The sequence below is a fragment of the Trichechus manatus genome, unplaced genomic scaffold (genome assembly GCF_000243295.1).
Source record: "Trichechus manatus latirostris isolate Lorelei unplaced genomic scaffold, TriManLat1.0 scaffold00104, whole genome shotgun sequence".
Classification (NCBI taxonomy): Eukaryota; Metazoa; Chordata; class Mammalia; order Sirenia; family Trichechidae; genus Trichechus; species Trichechus manatus.
The window spans coordinates 1323031-1341472 of record NW_004444040.1 but is presented as its reverse complement, the minus strand read 5'-3'; the positions used below and the strand labels follow the sequence as shown (position 1 = coordinate 1341472).

At 49.7% G+C, this 18442-nt stretch overlaps 1 protein-coding gene across 2 annotated transcripts; it reads left to right on the top strand.

Moving 5' to 3' along the window:
• The first annotated feature begins 626 nt into the window (after positions 1-626).
• On the top strand, positions 627-8246 carry CPXM1 (carboxypeptidase X, M14 family member 1). 2 transcript variants are annotated; one of them, XM_004383007.1, is made up of 14 exons: positions 627-798; positions 2343-2486; positions 2660-2769; positions 2902-3041; positions 3143-3233; positions 3834-3984; positions 4077-4165; positions 4501-4624; positions 4707-4903; positions 4991-5170; positions 5255-5552; positions 5729-5868; positions 7655-7757; positions 7866-8246. In XM_004383007.1, the coding sequence occupies exons 1-14, from the start codon at positions 627-629 to the stop codon at positions 8105-8107; spliced, it is 2181 nt and encodes a 726-aa protein (XP_004383064.1). In that variant the 3' UTR covers positions 8108-8246. The 2 variants fall into 2 exon arrangements, with proteins under 2 accessions (XP_004383064.1, XP_004383065.1); XM_004383008.1 differs by having other exon boundaries at positions 5255-5330; positions 7866-8107.
• Positions 8247-18442: the final 10196 nt, after the last annotated feature.

The following is an 18442-nucleotide window of genomic DNA, read 5'->3' as shown; positions in this document are numbered from 1 at the left end:
TGGGGAAGCACCGCCTCTGGATGCGGCCTTTGGTTTGTCCTGCGGAACGATTCCTGGAGGGCCAGCTTACTTACTGCCTCCCCCCGCGCCCCTTCCCTCCCCTCAGTTTACCTCACTCTCTCTCCCATTTATCACACTCGCTTGGGATGCATTTCCCTTTAGGGTTGTAGTTTCCTTCCTAAAGTTCTCAGTTTTGCTGCCTTGGCCGAGTCAACTAGCCCCCCTGAGCCTCAGTTTACCAGTATGTAAAGTGAGGTTTGAGAGGTCACGGGTAAAGGGCCTGGCATCATGTACGGTATACAGTAGGTGCCCACTGTGGGACCTCAGAAGATTAAGAGAACTTGAGCGTGCCAAGGAGCTTTGTCGACTGACTAGTTAACTCGGGACGTCCGGAGAGGGAGGAGCAGTTCGGTGACGGCTCCTCGGGGGTCGGCCCCTCTCGTTGCGCCCGAGCCCTCCCCTCCCCTCTATATCCCGCGCCAGAAGCGGGCTGTGGGCGGGCCGGAGGCTGCAGGGGGCGTGAGGAGCTGGCTGGCAGGAAGGGGCGGGGGGCTGCGGAGCACCGCGCAGGAAGAGAAAAGCCCGCCAACTGACGCCGCCGCGCAGACCACCTCTCCACCACCGCTATGTGGGGTCTCCTGTTCGCCCTGGCCGCGTGCGCGCCTACCATCGGCTTAGGTCTGGGGGCGCCCAGCGCCTCGGTGCTGGACCTTGCACCGCCCGCGACCACCGAGGCCTCGGTCTCGACCCTGGCCCCACGAAGCATCCCGGCTCAGCCACCCGTGGAGAAAAAGAACGGTGAGTTGCGGGACCAAGGACGGGTTATCCGGCAAATCGATTCATCCCAACCCCGTCACCGCCTTCGTTGTGACTATCGCTCCCAGACACACACACACACACACACTCACACACACACACACACACACACACACACACACACACACACACACACACACACATTTTCTCTCTCATCAGTGCGCCCTCCCCGCCCGGGCGCAATGGCTGCTGACTCAGCAGCCCCTGTTTCCTTCCCAACCGAGTCAGCAGTCCTGGGATGGGCTCCGGTGAGATTCCGCCTCTTCCAGCCCAACCAGCACCAGTTGCTGTTGAATTGAGTCCGACTCATGGCGACCCCGTGTGTGTCAGAGCAGAACTGTGCTCCACAGAATTTTCAGTGTCTGATTTTTCCTAATTAGATAGCTAGGCCTTTCTTTTGAGGTGCCGCTGAGTGGACTAGAACCTCCAACCTTTCTATTAGTAGCTGAGGGCTTTAATGATTTGGGCCACCCAGGGAGTCCTTCCAGCCCAAAGCCTTCGCTTTTCACAGATGAGGAAACTGAGGCCCGGAAGCAAGAGGAGGGGCAGAAGAGGTGCAGACCAAGGTGCCAAGACTGAGATGCAAGCAAAACTATGTAGGACAGAGCTTGAAGGCTAGGGCTAGAGGGAGAGAATGAGAAAAAGGGAGGAGAGCACTCTTTGCTGAGACTGCTGGGAGGAATGGGGCGCTGTCTGGGGAAGGGGAGAGGCAGACTGCCTGACTTCCAACTTTTCAAATGTGGGAACATAAAGGAGGAAGGCAAGGGATGGCGCTCAAGAGGGGCTTCTCATAGGACAAAAGTGAGTCTCAGAGTCAGGAAGACTGAAGAGAGAGGGCAGCCAAGGAGAGGGAAACAGCACTGGGGCACCAGGCAGAAAATGTGCAGCATGTTCCAGAGGCAGCTATGGGGCTTGGGCGGGTAGGTGGTTGGTGGCACCTGCCCTGTGCCAGGGCCTGTGCTGACGGGCGAGCAGGACACAGGCCCAGCTCTGGAAAGACTGAGCATCGAGGTAAACATGGATTTGAGGACAGAACATCTCAGCCCAAAGGCTAGACACAATGATGGAAGTGGCACAGGGACTGTGAAGCATGATACCCAGTCTGGAGCCAGGGAAGGTTCCCCAGAGGTCATCTGGGCTGAGGTGAGAAGAAAAAGTAGAATTAGGCAACAAAATCAGAGGTGGATGGTATTATAGGGGAGGGACAGGCAGTGTAAAGACCCCGAGGTAAAGAACCAAACTCAGCTCTTTGGAGCTACCGAACAGTTCCTAGTGGCTGAGTGTGGCTCTCCATTGGAGAGCAGAGGTGAGGCTGGCCACACATGCAGTCATGTCAGGAAGGAGAAGGAGGAACCAAGGAAATGGCTGGAGAGGCAGATTGGGATCAGACCACAGGCCTTGAATGCCATACTAAGGCCCTTAGACACCTGTGGTAGGGCCAGCTGTGAGCTTCATGCCTTCTTGGGCTAGCACAGCTTTCCATATGAGGTCTCATGCCATTTCCTCCCTCCCTGTGTGGTGCCCAGGGACCACAGGACAGCGTGTCCGGATTCGCATCATCAAGAAGAAAAAGATCATCACAAGAAAGAAAAAGAAGATAACTCGCCCCAGTCCCCCAGTGACCGCCAACGCTGCAAGGACTCTTGACCTTCCTAAGGAGCAAAAACCAGGTACCACCCCTCCAGGAGTCCAGCCCAGACTTGCAGCCCCTGGCGTACACACTGAGGTAGTTCTCGGCCTCATGGGCATAGGCATGCCCACAGCCTGCCCAGCACCTGGGCAAGCTTAGACTCAGCTTTCCACCTGCTCTGACCACCCTCTCTCTGCTCTATCCCTGCCGTAGACTGTCCCCCTTTGGGCTTGGAGTCCCTGCGAGTTTCAGATGGCCAGCTAGAGGCATCCAGCAGCCAGTCCTTTGGTCTTGGGCCACACCGAGGACGACTCAACATCCAGGTCAGCAACCCTGGCTCAGAGCCTGAGTCTTATGGGCAGGCAAGGCAATCCCTGGGGCTTGCTCTCCTGCCTCCTGCCCTGGCCCACCCCACCGTGCCCACCATGGACCTGATCCCTGTCCTGTGTCCTCAGTCAGGCCTGGAGGATGGTGATCTATATGATGGGGCCTGGTGTGCCGAGCAGCAGGATGCTGAGCCATGGCTTCAGGTGGATGCTGGGCGCCCCACTCGCTTCTCGGGCATTATCACACAGGGCAGAAACTCTATCTGGAGGTGAGGCAGGCTTGCTCCAGGCCAGGAAGTCATGGCAGGCACAGGAGGACTGGGTGGGAGCCCTGGGGGACACTGGTGATCTCTCCCCACCTCTCTGCCAGGTACGACTGGGTCACTTCATACAAGGTTCAGTTCAGCAACGACAGTCGGAGCTGGTGGGGGAGCAGGAACCGCAGCAGTGGGATGGATGCGGTAAGTGGGCCTATGGTGGCAAGGACCCTCTATGCTAGTAGTTAGTTAGGCACCCAGTCTACTATAGAGGGCTAGGCTGGGCTGGGGCTCCTCTGGGGACAAAAAGCAGATACCTGCTTGGGCATCCCAGTAGAAAGGGGGTTGTCAGGATGACGGGCACCTAGCATGCCCAAATCCTCCCCAGATTTTCTCCACCTCTTGAGAGGTACAGCTTTGTGCTGCAGGTTCCTGCTGGAACATCCCTTCTAGTCATGGGCCTCTGATCCTTGTATCACTTCAAGGCCTTTTCACGGCTGTGGCTGCCCCACCTCAGGCTATGGTGTGGGGTCCTGGCCAGCTTTAGGATTGGCTGCTCTGGACTCACATGACCGTATTGGCCTAATCAGCTGTGATGAAGCCATAAAGCATGGCTGCCTGGGGCTGCCCATCAGCAGGGGCTGTGGGCGGGGAGCTCTGTGTTGGACGCAGAGTGCATATCTCCACCCTGACCCACAAGGGTGGGTTGTTACATGGTGAGCTTGGAGGCCTGAGCCTTGCCCTGGGTTCTAGGCCAAATTGCTGGTGTTTATGTTACCCCAACAAAGGACTTGATGCCCCCAGATATTTCCAGCCAATTCGGACCCAGAGACCCCAGTGCTGAACCTTCTGCCAGAGCCCCAGGTGGCCCGCTACATTCGCCTGCTGCCCCAGACCTGGCTCGAGGGAGGCGCATCTTGCCTCCGGGCAGAGATCCTGGCCTGCCCGGTCTCAGGTGGGCGGTTGGTCAGGGGCTGGATGGGCAGGGCCTGGACATAGGGTGCACCCTCCACTGTGACCCTTTGCCATGAACTCATCCTCCACCAGATCCTAATGGCCTGTTCCCCGAGGCCCCTGCACTGGGATCCTCTGATCCTCTGGATTTTCGGCATCATGATTATAAGGCCATGAGGAAGGTCAGCTATAACCCGTGTGAGCCAGGAGCGGGGGACCTGCCTAGTTCATGTCCCCTCTCCACCAGGGCACACCCGGTTTGGCTACACTCATTCCCCCACCCCCACTGTCTCACTCTTCCTTCTGTTGACCTCTAAGCTTTGCTTCAGCTTCCCTTGTTATGGCACCTCCCCTGTTCTGACGCCCTTCTTCTGGGTCTGCTGCCGCTCCCCTCCTGGGCCATGCCATCTGTGTGGGCCACCTGCTGGCTTTTATAAGTCCCTCCATGGCCACCCATGGTCTGAGCCCTCGATTTAATCCTCCCATGTGACATGTCATCCTACACCCTGGCGCCCAGCTGATGAAGCAGGTGAATGAGCAATGCCCCGACATCACCCGCATCTACAGCATCGGGAAAAGCCACCAGGGTCTGAAGCTGTATGTGATGGAAATGTCGGACCACCCTGGGGAGCATGAGCTGGGTACTGACTGGTGGGGTGGGGAGAGGTGGGCACGGGCAGGGCTCTGGGTGTGAGCTGGCTGCCAGCCCCTCTGTGCTCTCAGGAGAGCCCGAGGTGCGCTACGTGGCCGGCATGCACGGAAACGAGGCCCTGGGGCGGGAGTTGCTTCTGCTGCTGATGCAGTTCTTGTGCCGTGAGTTCCAGCGAGGGAACCCACGGGTGACCCGGCTGCTCACGGAGATGCGCCTTCACCTGCTGCCCTCCATGAACCCTGATGGCTATGAGACCGCCTACCGCCGGGTAGGCCACATGGCATGAGGGCCACCCTGCCCCTTCTGCCCTGGTGCCCAGAGCAGACCTGGCTTGAACAAGCCCCTTCCCTGGCAGGGCTCGGAGCTGGTGGGCTGGGTCGAGGGTCGCTGGAACTACCAGGGCATTGACCTTAACCACAATTTTGCTGACCTCAACACACCACTGTGGGATGCAGAGGATGGCGGGCTGGTGCCCCACACTGTCCCCAACCATCACCTGCCACTGCCTACTTACTACACTCTGCCCAATGCCACTGTGAGTATTCTGCGGCAGTGCTGGGGGGCTACCTGGAGGGGCCTTGTCTCTGTCTCCTGCCCCTCCTGACCTGTCTCTGTCCAGGTGGCCCCTGAAACACGGGCAGTGATTGAGTGGATGAAGCGGATCCCCTTTGTGCTGAGCGCCAACCTCCACGGGGGTGAGCTCGTGGTGTCCTACCCATTCGATATGACTCGGACCCCGTGGGCTGCCCGCGAACTCACGCCCACTCCTGATGATGCTGTGTTCCGCTGGCTCAGCACCGTCTACGCTGGCACCAATCGGGCCATGCAGGACCTGGACCGCCGCACCTGCCACAACCAAGACTTCTCCTTGCATGGCAATGTCATCAATGGTGCTGACTGGCACACTGTCCCTGGAAGTATGTGTCTGAGGGTGGAGGTAGCCCCCTCCCCGTAGCCCTCTCCCCAATAAAGACAGTCTGCTGTTACATCACTGATACCAATTCTCACCCTGAAGGGTTTCCCAGAAGAGGGTACCAGGAGGGTGGGGCTTCCATTCTGCTCCCTTAGGCTCCAGTGTCTGTGGTACCCCCAGGCATGAATGACTTCAGCTACCTACACACCAACTGCTTTGAGGTCACTGTAGAACTGTCCTGTGACAAGTTCCCGCATGAGAATGAGCTGCCCCAAGAGTGGGAGAACAACAAAGATGCCCTCCTTACCTACCTGGAACAGGTGAGATCTGAATTTTGTTGTCCCCAGCCTGCCTGAGTCACTCCTGACTGATCTGCTCACCACTTAGGTTGCTCCTCCCACCAGGAGGTCTTCTAAGGTCCAGCTAAGCTTTCAGACTCATAAGATGTCATGGACCACACATGGTATCAGTTTGACTTGGAAGGATACAGGACAGGAGACAGTTTGCCAGCAAGACAACGTCAGATGTGCTTCTCTAGTGTGCATAGTCCCCACAGCAGACTCTGTAGGGGTCCCTAGAGTCATCCAGGGCTCACATTAGACATAGAACTTCATATTCCACAGGAGCTTATATCTATAGTGATGACTCCATAGGTATCACTTCCAAGGTTTCTACAAAAGACAAGCCCAATAACAGGAGTCACTGAACTTGGGGAAGCCTAAAGATATGCCTTCCTACCAGATATTTATAGGAGCCCTGGTGGCGTAGTGGTTAAGTGCTCGACTGATAACCAGAAGGTCAGTGTTTGAAGCCATCAGCTGCTCCATGGGAGAAAGATGTGGCAGTCTGCTTCTGTAAAGATTATAGCCTTAGAAACGCTTAGAACAGGGCAGTTCTACTCTGTTCTGTAGGGTCACTAGGAGTTGGAATTGACTTGATGGCGTTGGATACCAGGTATTTATTTATAGGGCACTAGGTATTTATAGGAGCCCTGGTGGTGCAGTGGTTAAGACCTAGGCTGCTAACCAAAAGGTCGGCAGTTCAAATCCACCAGCTGCTCCTTGGAAACCCTATGGGGCAGTTCTACTCTGTCCTACAGGGTTGCTATGAATCGGAATCGACTTGACTGCCATGGGTATGGGTAGGTATTTATAGAGTACCAGGTATTTATAGGGTACCAGGTATTTATAGGGTTCCAGGTATTTATAACCAATAAGCAACATCATGATAAATGGAGAAAAGATTGAAGTTGTCAAGGACATCATTTTACTTGGATCCACAGTCAACACCCATGGAAGCAGCAGTCAAGAAATCAAGATGCATTGTATTGGGCAAATCTGCAAAAGGCCTCTTTAAAGTATTGAAAAGCAAAGATATCACCTTGAAGACTAAGGTGCACCTGACCCAAGCCATGGTATTTTCAAACGGATCATATGCATGCGAAAGCTGGACAATGAATAAGGAAGACCAAAGAAAAATTGATGCTTTTGAATTGTGTTGGTGAAGAATATTGACTATACCACGGACTGCCAAAAGAATGAACCAGTCTGTCTTGGAAGAAGTACAACCAGAATCCTCCTTAAAAGCCAGGATGGCGAGACTACATCTTCTTACATGCTTTAGACATGTTGTCAGGAGGGATCAGTCCCTGGAGAAAGACATCATACTTGGTAAAGTATAGGGTCAGTGAAAAAGAGGAAGCCCCTCAATGAGATAGATTGACACAGTGGCTGCAACAGTGGGCTCAAGCATAACAACGATTGTGAGGATGGCGTAGGACTGGGCAGTGTTTCGTTCTGTAGTACACAGGGTCACTATGAGTCAGAACTGACTTGACAGCATCTAACAACAACACACAAGTATTTATAGGGTTCCAGGTATTTATAGGGTACCAGCTATTTGTTTACAGGGTACCAGGTATTTATAGTTCTCCCTGTCCAGATGCAGTTTGTCAACCAGAAGGTATTTACCAGAAGCGCTGTCACCTAGGAACATAGTAGATATACCTCCTTTATCAGGTTTGCAGGGAAACAAATCCAGAAAGTTAACTGAAGGTCACTTTCTCATGCAGAAAAGAAAGGGGTTTGATAACGTTTTCCCACACAGGTGCGCATGGGCATCACAGGAGTTGTGCGGGACAAGGACACAGAGCTCGGGATTGCTGATGCTGTCATTGCCGTGGATGGGATTAACCATGATGTCACAACAGGTGTTTATGGGGTCGGGTGGGGGGGAAGGTGGAGTGCTGGAGGGATTTAGGCTGCAGTGGGCAGGAGCTAAGGATAATTGCCCTGATTTTGTTCTTCACTCTCCTCAGCATGGGGTGGGGATTACTGGAGGCTGCTGACCCCAGGGGACTATGTGGTGACCGCCAGCGCCGAGGGCTACCATTCAGTGACACGGAGCTGTCGAGTAACCTTTGAAGAGGGCCCTGTCCCCTGCAATTTCCACCTCACCAAGACACCCAAACAGAGACTGCGAGAGCTGCTGGCAGCAGGGGCCAAGGTGCCCCCCGACCTTCGGAGGCGGCTGGAGCGGCTGAAGAAACAGAAGAATTAGAACAGAAGAATTCGGCTGAGAAGCCTAAAGCCTTGGGCAGGCTGGACCTGTCCAGAACTGAAGGAAAGTGTAGACAGTGGGGAGGGAGGGACAAAGTGGGGGGAGAGGTGCTCAGGCTCATTAAAGCTACCTGGCACCTCAGCTAGCCTGTCTATGGTCTCTATGTCCCAGGTCCTCCCCTGGGGCAGGCCTCAGGCCACCCCTCATCTCCTGCACTACATACACTTGCACACTCACCAGCTGACCTCTGGAGACATGGTGTGGAAAGAGGATCTCACCTGGACTCCTTTTGAACCTAGGGCTTGGCAGAGCAACCCATCTCTGCCCATCAGCTTCTGCTCCATCATGGTGCTGTTAACATTCTGTAAACATCTGCTCAGGCCAAGCATCCAAGGAGTTCAGGATCAACAGTGCCCACTCTCAACCTCTTGGGACTCCTAGTCAAGGGAGGGGACAGTTCAGTACAGTGTGAGATGTGCCGGCTGCTGTGCGAGCACAGATAGCGAGTTGCATCCATGCAAACTGCAGTACTGAGACCGTCGGGAACTCATGGTCAAGGATGCAATAGAGATGGTGGTTCTAGCTCAGGTGGGAGTGGGCCAGGGTCAGCTCTAAAAAGGAGGGAACCAAAGATAGAGCAGCTAAGAGCATTCGAATTTGCTTCACCAGCCATCCTCAGAGAGTATTGGTAAATAATAGGAGTTCATTCCTTTGAGAGTTGAGAGGGAGTGTCAGTTTGTCTTGCCAGGAAAACAGGTAGTTCAAGAAGAAGGAAATTTAATGCTGGAAATTGCATGTAAAGATGTTGGAAGACCTGGATGAGAAAAAGGGAGAAGGGAGTTTTACTCAGATATTAGGAGGCTGATAACACCCTTGGCCTGGACTTGACAAGCCTGTGTTTGCTGATGTTGGTGCTGGAGTCCATGTCCACCTGTGGCCACCTGTGATCACTTGTGGGCACCTGCCATGGCTGGAGCCAGAAGAATAGTTTCACCCTTCCTCTCACTTTCTAGTTTCCGACCTGTGATGTCCACTGGCAACAGCTAACTGAACTAGCCGGCAAGGAAGTCTGCAAAATGTAGTTTCCTGGCTTCCAGACCTCTGCGAGTCAGAAGAGAGCACAGAATGGCAGGGATGGGGCAAATGCTGACATAATATCTGGCACAAAGACATCCATGTAACCGCGTGTTGTGTAAGCTCTGTCTAGTGCTTGGCTGTTGCACTGTTTTCTGTATCTCGTGGTGTCTCTGTCTCTGCCTCTCTCACATCTTTAATCTCAGTTAACCACCAGGTGGAATTTAGTGCCACAGCATTTTTTCTGCACCTTTTCTCCCTACCTGCCACTTCTCTTGTACAGCATTACTTTTTTCAAAAAGCTTTTTGAAAAAATTGAAATGTAATACACATAATGAAAAGTGCACATAAGTGCACAGCTTGATAAAGTTATACAAACTGAACACACCCAGGCACCCACAACCCAGGTTAAAAAAAAAAATGAAAACACTCCTAGCACCCCAGAGTCTCCCCCATGTGTCCTCATCCAATAACACCCCATCACCTGCCAAGGGTAACCATTATCCTGACTTGTAACACCATGGTTTAGCTTTGCTTGCTTTTTTGCTGGAGTTTCTTTTCATTACACTCCTGGGTTTAGTCTATGGTTTCTTGATTCCATTTTGATTTTACTGGATGTAGCCGAATTCTTAGGTGTGGACCACAGAGTCCACTCTAAGGAGAAAGGGATTGATTAAAGGGTATTTCGATGGTTATACAATCTTCAGGAGGGCTAGAAACCAGGCTTAGATGCTACATAGCCAGAAACAACAGGGCCAGTGGCAACAGGATGGGAGAAATGTCCGGCCATGTCATGGGACTACTCTAGAGGAATCACCACTCTCTACATTGCTTGCTGTCTGGCAGCTAAAATGCTATGTAGGGACTAGGTGCTAGAAACTTCCGTACTGCACCAGAGGGACTGCACATACCTCCACCTTCATGGTTGCCAGAAAGTCTGATCTCCCTACATGTGACTGCCACCTCCAAGTCTGGGGCCAGTGCATCTGTTTGGCAGAACCTGTGACATGAAGAGTCTTGGTGGTGTAAACAGTTAACGAGATCAGCTGCTAATTGAAAGGTTGGAGGTTCGAGTCCACCCAGAGGTGCCTCAGAAGAAAGGCCTGGCTGTCTACTTCAGAAAAATCAACCATTGAAAACTCTGTGGAGCACAGTTCTACTCTGACATGCATGGGGTCGCCATGAGTTGAAACTGACTCTATGGCAACTGGTTTTAAAGGTCCATGAGGAATCCTAGATACAAAGGAGTCTGGGATATTTAGCTTTTAGCTTTCCAGCCTCTACAGTACAGGAGGTCAAGCTAAAGAGAAGTTGAAATGCGTGTTAAGTGAGCTAATCTACAGTATCTGAAATACGACTTTATCTATGAGTAGGATCACAGTGTTGACCAACGCTAGGGGGTTACTGTTTAAAATCAACCATATACAGTGAACTGTCACTTGTGACACAACATTTTTCAAGGACAATGAGCACCACATAATAAAAATGCCACCAAACAGGAAATGAGTAAGAATCAGCAGAAACCACAAACAGAAATGAATTATTGTTAGGTGATGCCAAGTCGCTTCCAACTCAGCAACCCTATGTACGACAACAAAACACTGCCCAGTCCCGCGCTATTCTCACAATCGTTGGCTGTGTTTGAACCCATTGTTGCAGCCACTGTGTCAATCCATCTCGTTGAGGGTCTTCCTCTATTTTGCCTACCCTCTACCAAGCATGATGTCCTTCTCCAGGGACTGGTCCCTCCTGATAACATGTCCAAAGTACTTCGTTGTACTTCTTCCAAGACAGATTTGTTCGTTCTTCTGGCGGTCCATGATACATTCAATATTCTTCGCCAGCACCGTAATTCAAAGTTATCAATTCTTCTTCAGTCTTCCTTACTCATTGTCCAGCTTTTGCATGCACCTGAGGCAACTGAAAATACCATGGCTTGGGTCAGGCACACCTTAGTCCTTAAAGTGACATCTTTGATTCTTAACACTTGAAAGAGGTCTTTTGCAGCAGATTTGCCCAATGCAATACATTGTTTCATTTCTTGACTGCTGCTTCCATGGATGTTGATTGTGGATCCAAGTAAAATGAAATCCTTGGCAACTTCAATCTTTTCTCCATGTATCATGATGTTGCTTATTGGTCCAGATGTGAGGATTTTTGTTTTCTTTATGTTGAGTGTAATTCATACTGAAGGCTGTAGTCTTTAATCTTCATCAGGAAGTGCTTCAAGTCTGCTTTCACTTTCAGCAAACAAGGTTGTGTCATCCGCATAACACAGGTTGTTAATGAGTCTTTCTCCAGTCCTGATGCCCCGTTCTTCCTACAGTCCAGCTTCTCAGATTATTTGCTTGGCATACAGATTGGTGAAAGACTAATCCCTGATGCATACTTCTTCTGATTTTAGACCACACGGTATCCCCTTGTTCTATTTGAAAAGCTGCCTCTTGGTCTATGTACAAGTTCCTCATGAGCACAATTTGGAGTTCTGGAACTACCATTCTTGGCAATGTTATCCATAATTTGTTATGACCCACACAGTTGAATGCCTTTGCATAGTCAATAAAACACACGTAAACATCTTTCTGATACTCTCAGCTTTCAGCCAAGATCCGTCTGACATCAGCAATAATATCCCTCGTTCCATGTCCTCTTCTGAATCCGTCTGGAATTTCTGGCAATTCCCTGTCGATGTACTGCTGCATCACAGCAGAAATAGACCCACAAAAATTTCAGAAATTTGAAATATCAGATGCAGATTATAAAATAACTATGCTCACATTGTATAAAGAAAGGTCATAACTTGAAAATTCCTCCACAGAACAAACAAAAAATCCTATAAAATTAAGATAGCAGTTTGAAAAAGAACCTAACAGAGCTGTTCCACCTGACTCCAGTGGCCAGCAGCCAATGACTAATTGGCACAGAGGTATTAAAGCCCATGTCCTTGCCACAAGGAACGTCCAATTGTGGTGTCATTCATGCTCCCGAGTTCCCCATGGGATCATGCTGGACTCTTGCTGAGACCACATTGTTGCCTAGTTCCTTCCTCTGCCTGGTCTCGCTTCCCTCTCTCCTTTTCTCTAGAGAGCAGTTTCAAGCGTGTGCAGAGCCCGATTTCAGGCTCTGCTCCCAGGGAATCCCACCTGAATAAAGTGTGGATCCACTGGCAACACAGCCCCATCATACTGGAGCAGTGTTGAGGGAAGAGGAGGCCTTGCCGGAGCTCTTTTTCTTGCTCTGGCAGCCCCTACGTCACACCTACACACACACAGTTGCACACACACACTGCTGCTGAGCTGCTCCCTCAAGGGAGTGGGTGTGGAGGGATTCTGTCAACCGTGAGGTTTGATTACAGGCTTTTGGTTTTCAGGTGAGACCAAGAGAAAAGATTCCCCTGACTCACTCAACAAGGGGGCAGAGAGATGGCCGGCAGTCTCTTGGCACATACTCCTGTCCTGGCCTGACCCTGGGGGCCCTGGTGGCCTCCGTGCTGTGGACCAGTGGGGGCACCATTGACAGGCCAGCTAGGTTTCAGCCTGCTCAGCAGTCATTCTGCCACATTCCGCTGGCAGCCACAATTTGTCTTGGCAAGGTGACCTTCTAGGCCCGGCTCCAAGAAGGGCCTGGGGTGCAGCCCAGACAAACAAGCTTTCACCGCAGAAGCCAGAGTTGGCTGGGCTTGAGTCAGTACCAGCGTGAAAGTGTCCAGACCCTCCCCACCCACTCAAAGGTGGACTCAGGTTTTGGGTGAGTGGGTCAGAGAAACCCCAAGAAAGGCAGAGGGGCAGGGACCCAGGCCAGAGGGTTTTCCTGCCCTATATTCGAGCCGGAGGCAGGCCTTCAGGAACCAGACTCACGTGATGGCTGCCCCGCTATGGCGTGGCCCTTGGCTGCAGTGCCAGACAGCCCTTTACCTGCCATGGGGAGGCATCCACAACTCCCCTCTCCCAGGCCCCAGCAGTCTAGCAGCTCCGCTAGCTTCAGCCTGTGCCCCTAGCAGCCTAGCCTGAGGGGACCACCCCACAGCCACGGGCGCATCAGGGGCCACTTTCACTCTCAGGCTGGCAAGGGAAGGGGCAGGAAAGGCTTTGGAGAAATGAGATGCTAGGATGCTGGGAGGAGCACTGGTGGCGCAGTGGTTAAGCGCTTGGCTGCTAACCAAAAGGTTGACGGTTTGAACCTACCAGTCGCTCCACAGAAGAAAGATGTGGCAGTTTACTTTTGTACTGGAAACCCTTTAGGGCAGTTCTACTCTGCCCTGTAGGATCACTGTAAGTTGGAATCAACTCAAGGGCAATGGGTTTGGTTTTTTGGGTAGGATGCTGGGCCTCAAAGAACAACAGACCTGCTACTTGAAGGTGTTTTTCCTTCCCCTTTTAAACATTTGGCTCCTTGTCTCTCAAGGAATAAAATAGTCAAAAGGAATGTACAAAAAACTCTTTTTACTGCCCTGCTGGGAAGCCTCTTCTGCATCTTTAGAGTCAAGAAGTCTCTCCCTGTTCTGTCTCCAGTGGGGGCCTGGGCACTCAGAACCCTCCCACCGTTCCCCTTGGCAGTCCCTGTAGCTACAAACTCAGAAACTCCTGCCCACCTGGGGGCTGCCACTCTGTGCTCCCTTGCAGGGAGGCTGAGCCAAGGAGGGGGAGGTTTGGAAACTTTGGCCTTTGGGAAGTGAGTGGAGGCAGCGGCTCCTAGATGGATGACCCACGGGTGTACTTCTAGAACTCCAACAGAGAGGACCCAGAGCTAAGGGTCCAGCTGGGGAGAAACAGGTTAGCATCCAGGTGGAATGGCTTAATAAGAAATTCATTTGTCTTTTTTGTGTTTTTCCCTCTCCCACTCCAAGAAGGCAGCAGAGGGGCTGAATGGCAGGGCAAAGTGCTGAGGTGGTCTGCAGAGCTCTGGGGTTTGTTTCACAGAAGCCTAGCTTCTTGAGGACAGATGGGAGGTGAGAAAGGGCGAGGGCCAGTAGGTACCTTTGAGAGGCAGAAAGAGAGAGGGAGAATACAGCTACATGTTAACAATTGGTATAACTGGTATACCCTGTGTAAAGGGTATACAAGAGTTTATCATTAAGCATATAATTAGCCAGTTAATGCAATGGTTTAACATTAGACATATAATTAATGTAATTCAGCACATTAAAAAAAATGGAGACAGTCATATGATCATCTCAATATATGCAGAAAAGCATTCATAAAATTCAATTTATAATAAAAAAAAAACTTTTAGAAAATTAGGAATAGAAGGATAGTTACAAAATCAAACATGATACTTAATGATGAAGTGTTAAAAGTTTGCCTTCTGAGATCAGGAAGAAAACAAAGATGCCTACTGTCACCACTTCTGTTCAGAATTCTACTGGATGTTCCAGACAGTGCATTTAGGCAAAAAAGAAAGAAAGGAAGGAAGGAAGGAAGAAAGAAAGTCTTGAAGTAAATAAATAAAACTGTCCTTATTTGTAGATGTCATGATTGTGTACTTAAGAAAATCCAAGATAATCTATGGGTAAAATATTACTATAAGGGAGCTAATCAAGGTTGCTGGATACAAGGTCATTGTACAAAAATCAGTTGTATTTATTTACACCTGCAACAAACAGAAAATGAAATTAAGAAAATGATACCATTTATAATAGCATAAAATAGTAAAATACTTAGGAATAAGTCTAATAGAAGATGTGCACGACTTCTGCACAGAGACTTATAAAATACTATTAAGAGAAGTTTTAAAAGATCTGAATAAATGGAGGGATATACAATATTCATAGACTGAACTCTGTATTTTAAAGATGTCAATTCTCCATTAATTGATCTATAAATTTGATACAATTCCAATTAAATTCCAATGAGCTTTTAAAGAAACGGATGCTAATGAATATAAAATTCGTATGGAAATGCAAAGGGCCTAGTGAAGCCAAGATAACCATGAAGTAGAACTAGGTTGGAGGATTTACCTTACTGGATATAAAAATCTTACTAAAAATCTAAAGTAATTAAGATAGTGTAGTATTGGTATAAGGAGAAACAAAGAGAGCAACGGATCACAATAGAAAATCTGGAACAGACTCGCACATATATAGACATTTGATTTATGACAAAGGTGTTACTGCAGTGCAGTGGAGAAAAGATGGTAATTTCAATAAATGTTGCTGGGTCAATTGGCTGTCCATATGAAAAAAAAAAAAAAATTAAACTTGACCCCTAGCTCACGTCATACACAAAAATCAATTCCAGGTGAATTGTGGATCTAAATATAAAAGCTAAAAACAATAAATAAAAATATCTTCTTGATTGTGAGGTAGGTAAAGATTTCTTAAATAAGTTATAAGAAGCACTAATCATAAAGAAAAGATTGATAACTTGGGCTATACTCAAGAAGTTTTATTCATCAAGAATCCTATAATGAGAGTGAAGAAAAGGAGAGTATTAAGTGATAGGTGGATCTGAAGTCCACAGGAATGGTTAATGCCCCAAACCCATCAGGACCGTCATGCTGCGGGTCTTCCTGTGAACACCAGCCTTGGCTTCAAGGAGGTGGCTCATTCCCTTCCATTACCCAGTGGGTGTTGTTACTGCCATTGAAATGGTACCAAAAGATGCAATCTTGAGGGTGTAAGCGCAAAGGAGTGAACGGGGGTGGGGAAAGTGGCCACCCTAGGCGCAGGAGCTAGGAGCTTCGGAGAATTACCAACTGTGAAGAGCCTATCTCTTCTTGCAGAGAAAGACACTATGATCTGTGAGCTTTTCCATATCTAGAAAAGTTATCCTAGGGAAGAGAAAAGAGAATTTGGGGTCCACCGGAACATTCCACTGTTGCCTCATTCTACGGTTGGAGGTGTGGGTGGGGAAATAGACCTTGGAGGTCACTCTGGCAAAAGGCTTCTAGACTATCTTTAAGACCATGAAGTTTCGTTGTTTTAGCTTTCACGTTTAGATCCACAGTCCACCTGGAATTGATTTTTTTTTTTGCTTTTCATTTTAATGTTGTTGAAAACTTACACAGCAAAACATACACCAATCTGGAATTGATTTTTGTGTATGGTGTGAAGTAAAGGTCGAGTTTAGTTTTTTTATATGAACATCCAATTGACACAAACACCATCTATTGAGAAGACCATCCTTTCCTCACTGCACAGCAGTTTCCATTTTTCTGGGAAATCTTTATTTTTGAGAGAAGGTAAGAGCCCAACGAATATGGGTGTGGATGATGAGAAGAAAGATGTTCTGCAGAACAGTCAGCCAAAAGCTGCGCCTGCCTCCCCTTGACCAATGAGGCCTATCCACAGTGGGCCCTGCAGAGCCAAACGGAACCTCAGAGGTTGCCCAACTCCCAGGGTGCGATGCAGAACACAGTGGCCTGTTCCACTGGGAAACTTATGAGAGAGGAAAGCAGAGGATGTCCTGGAGATGCTCTCTCTCTGAAGGGTGAGAAGCCAAGTGTCGACTCCCATCATACTCCCCTGCCACCTGGTCCTGTGGGAAAAAAATCCTGGGGGTGAACTGACACTGAGAGGGGTTCCTTTGTCACCTGGAGATCTTGGCACCTCAACTAGAAATAGCCTGGGCAGAGTTTCTGTCACCTGGTCCCAGGGGAGGTGGGACCTGCAGATAAAGGAAACCTCATGCCCACTCTGATCTTCTCTCACAGGATGACTTCCACAGACCACCTCCAGGGAACCCTCTGGTGTGCCCCACACATATCCCCTGACTTCTGACTGCCAGCGTCTTCATCTAATTGCCTGAGGACTTCCTCTAGCCACTGGGGACTGTTTTGCCACCCACGGAGCAGGCTGGAAGTACCAGAAAGTTAGTGTTCCCTTCTCGTTCCTCCCAGAAGCCCTCAACCACTGACTGACAGGAGTTGGAGTAAAAATACCTCAGCTCCTTCACCTCTCAGTTGGGAAATCTCTGAGGCATGTGTTTTATAGTATCATTCAGAGTTCCCCAGTGGGATTAAGCTCCAGAAAACCCACAGTAGCAACTTGCTCAACAATACACTCTTCCCTTCCCTGCTCCCTTACTGATGCTTCCTGGGGTTGCCTCCCAAATAAACTACCTGAACTCAAATCCTTGTCTCAGGCTCTGTTCTTGGGGGAATCCAAACTAAGGCAGCCTCCATTCCAGGTGGATGATGCAACCATGACCAATATAAACAGGCACTGGAGCCAAAACTAGGATTTCTCTCACAAGCCTGGGATGCTCAGCACCTGTAGGGATCAATCCTGATGAGTGAATCAGTTCTATCTTGTGCACAAGGCCTCAGGGCTGTATCTAAACTAACACTGGGCTCTCTGAAAACATCTGTTAGGTAGTGGTGTCTCTGCCGTAGATTTATATAAGGTCAAGGCTGAGCTTCTGCCACCTAACATTGTCCTCTGACTCGGGATTGCTAGAACCACCATTTAACTAACAAATGTGGGGAGTCCAGGAAGGTGTTTTATCTGTGAAGGCCAGAAAACACCCCAGGTGTTTTGGAGGTACTAGAGACCCAAACACTTGCCCAAATGTTGCTGTTGAGCTGATGCGTGACCCATGATTTATGGTCCCGTTTGACTTCACTTCTTGGCTACAAAAAGGCCTTGTGTGTTGTTTATCAGATTTGGTTAGCAATTTTCACTTCAAGTGACAGCTCTGCTCAGTGGGTGGTAGATGTGTTGAAAAGGATTCTGTAATCCTGGTGGTTCTGTGACATAGCAGAGGTTGTTAGTGCCCTATCCATGTGCCCTTGGATTTGCTGTTCCAGTATTTGCTTCTGATATCCTATAGCAAGCATTGTAACTATCTAACTGGTAGCTTTTTCTCTGTGCAGCTGCGAGGGGCAGGGCAGAAGTGCCAGAGAATTAAGCGGAGCAACCCTTATCCAATGACAGATAAGGGCTGGAGGATCAATATCTCAGATCCCTTCCCCTTGGGTGGGAAAATTCTGAGGTATGTTCTATACTGTCAGCACTCTCCCCTTCTTGACCTTGGGTTCCTCATTTTCATTCCTGTCCCCTCCTGCCTTCTCGTCCTTGCCCCTGGGCTGGTGTGTCCATTTAGTCTTGTATGCATGGTCGAACTATGTGTATTATGGTTTGTTTTATAGGCCTGTCTAATCTTTGGCTGAAGGGCGAACCTCGGGAGTGACTTCAGTACTGAGTTAAAAGGGTGTTAGGGGGCCATACTCTTGGGGTTTCTCCAGTCTCTGTCAGACCAGTTAAATCTGGTCTTTTTTTTATGAGTTTGAATTTTGTTCTACATTTTTCTCCAGCTCTGACAA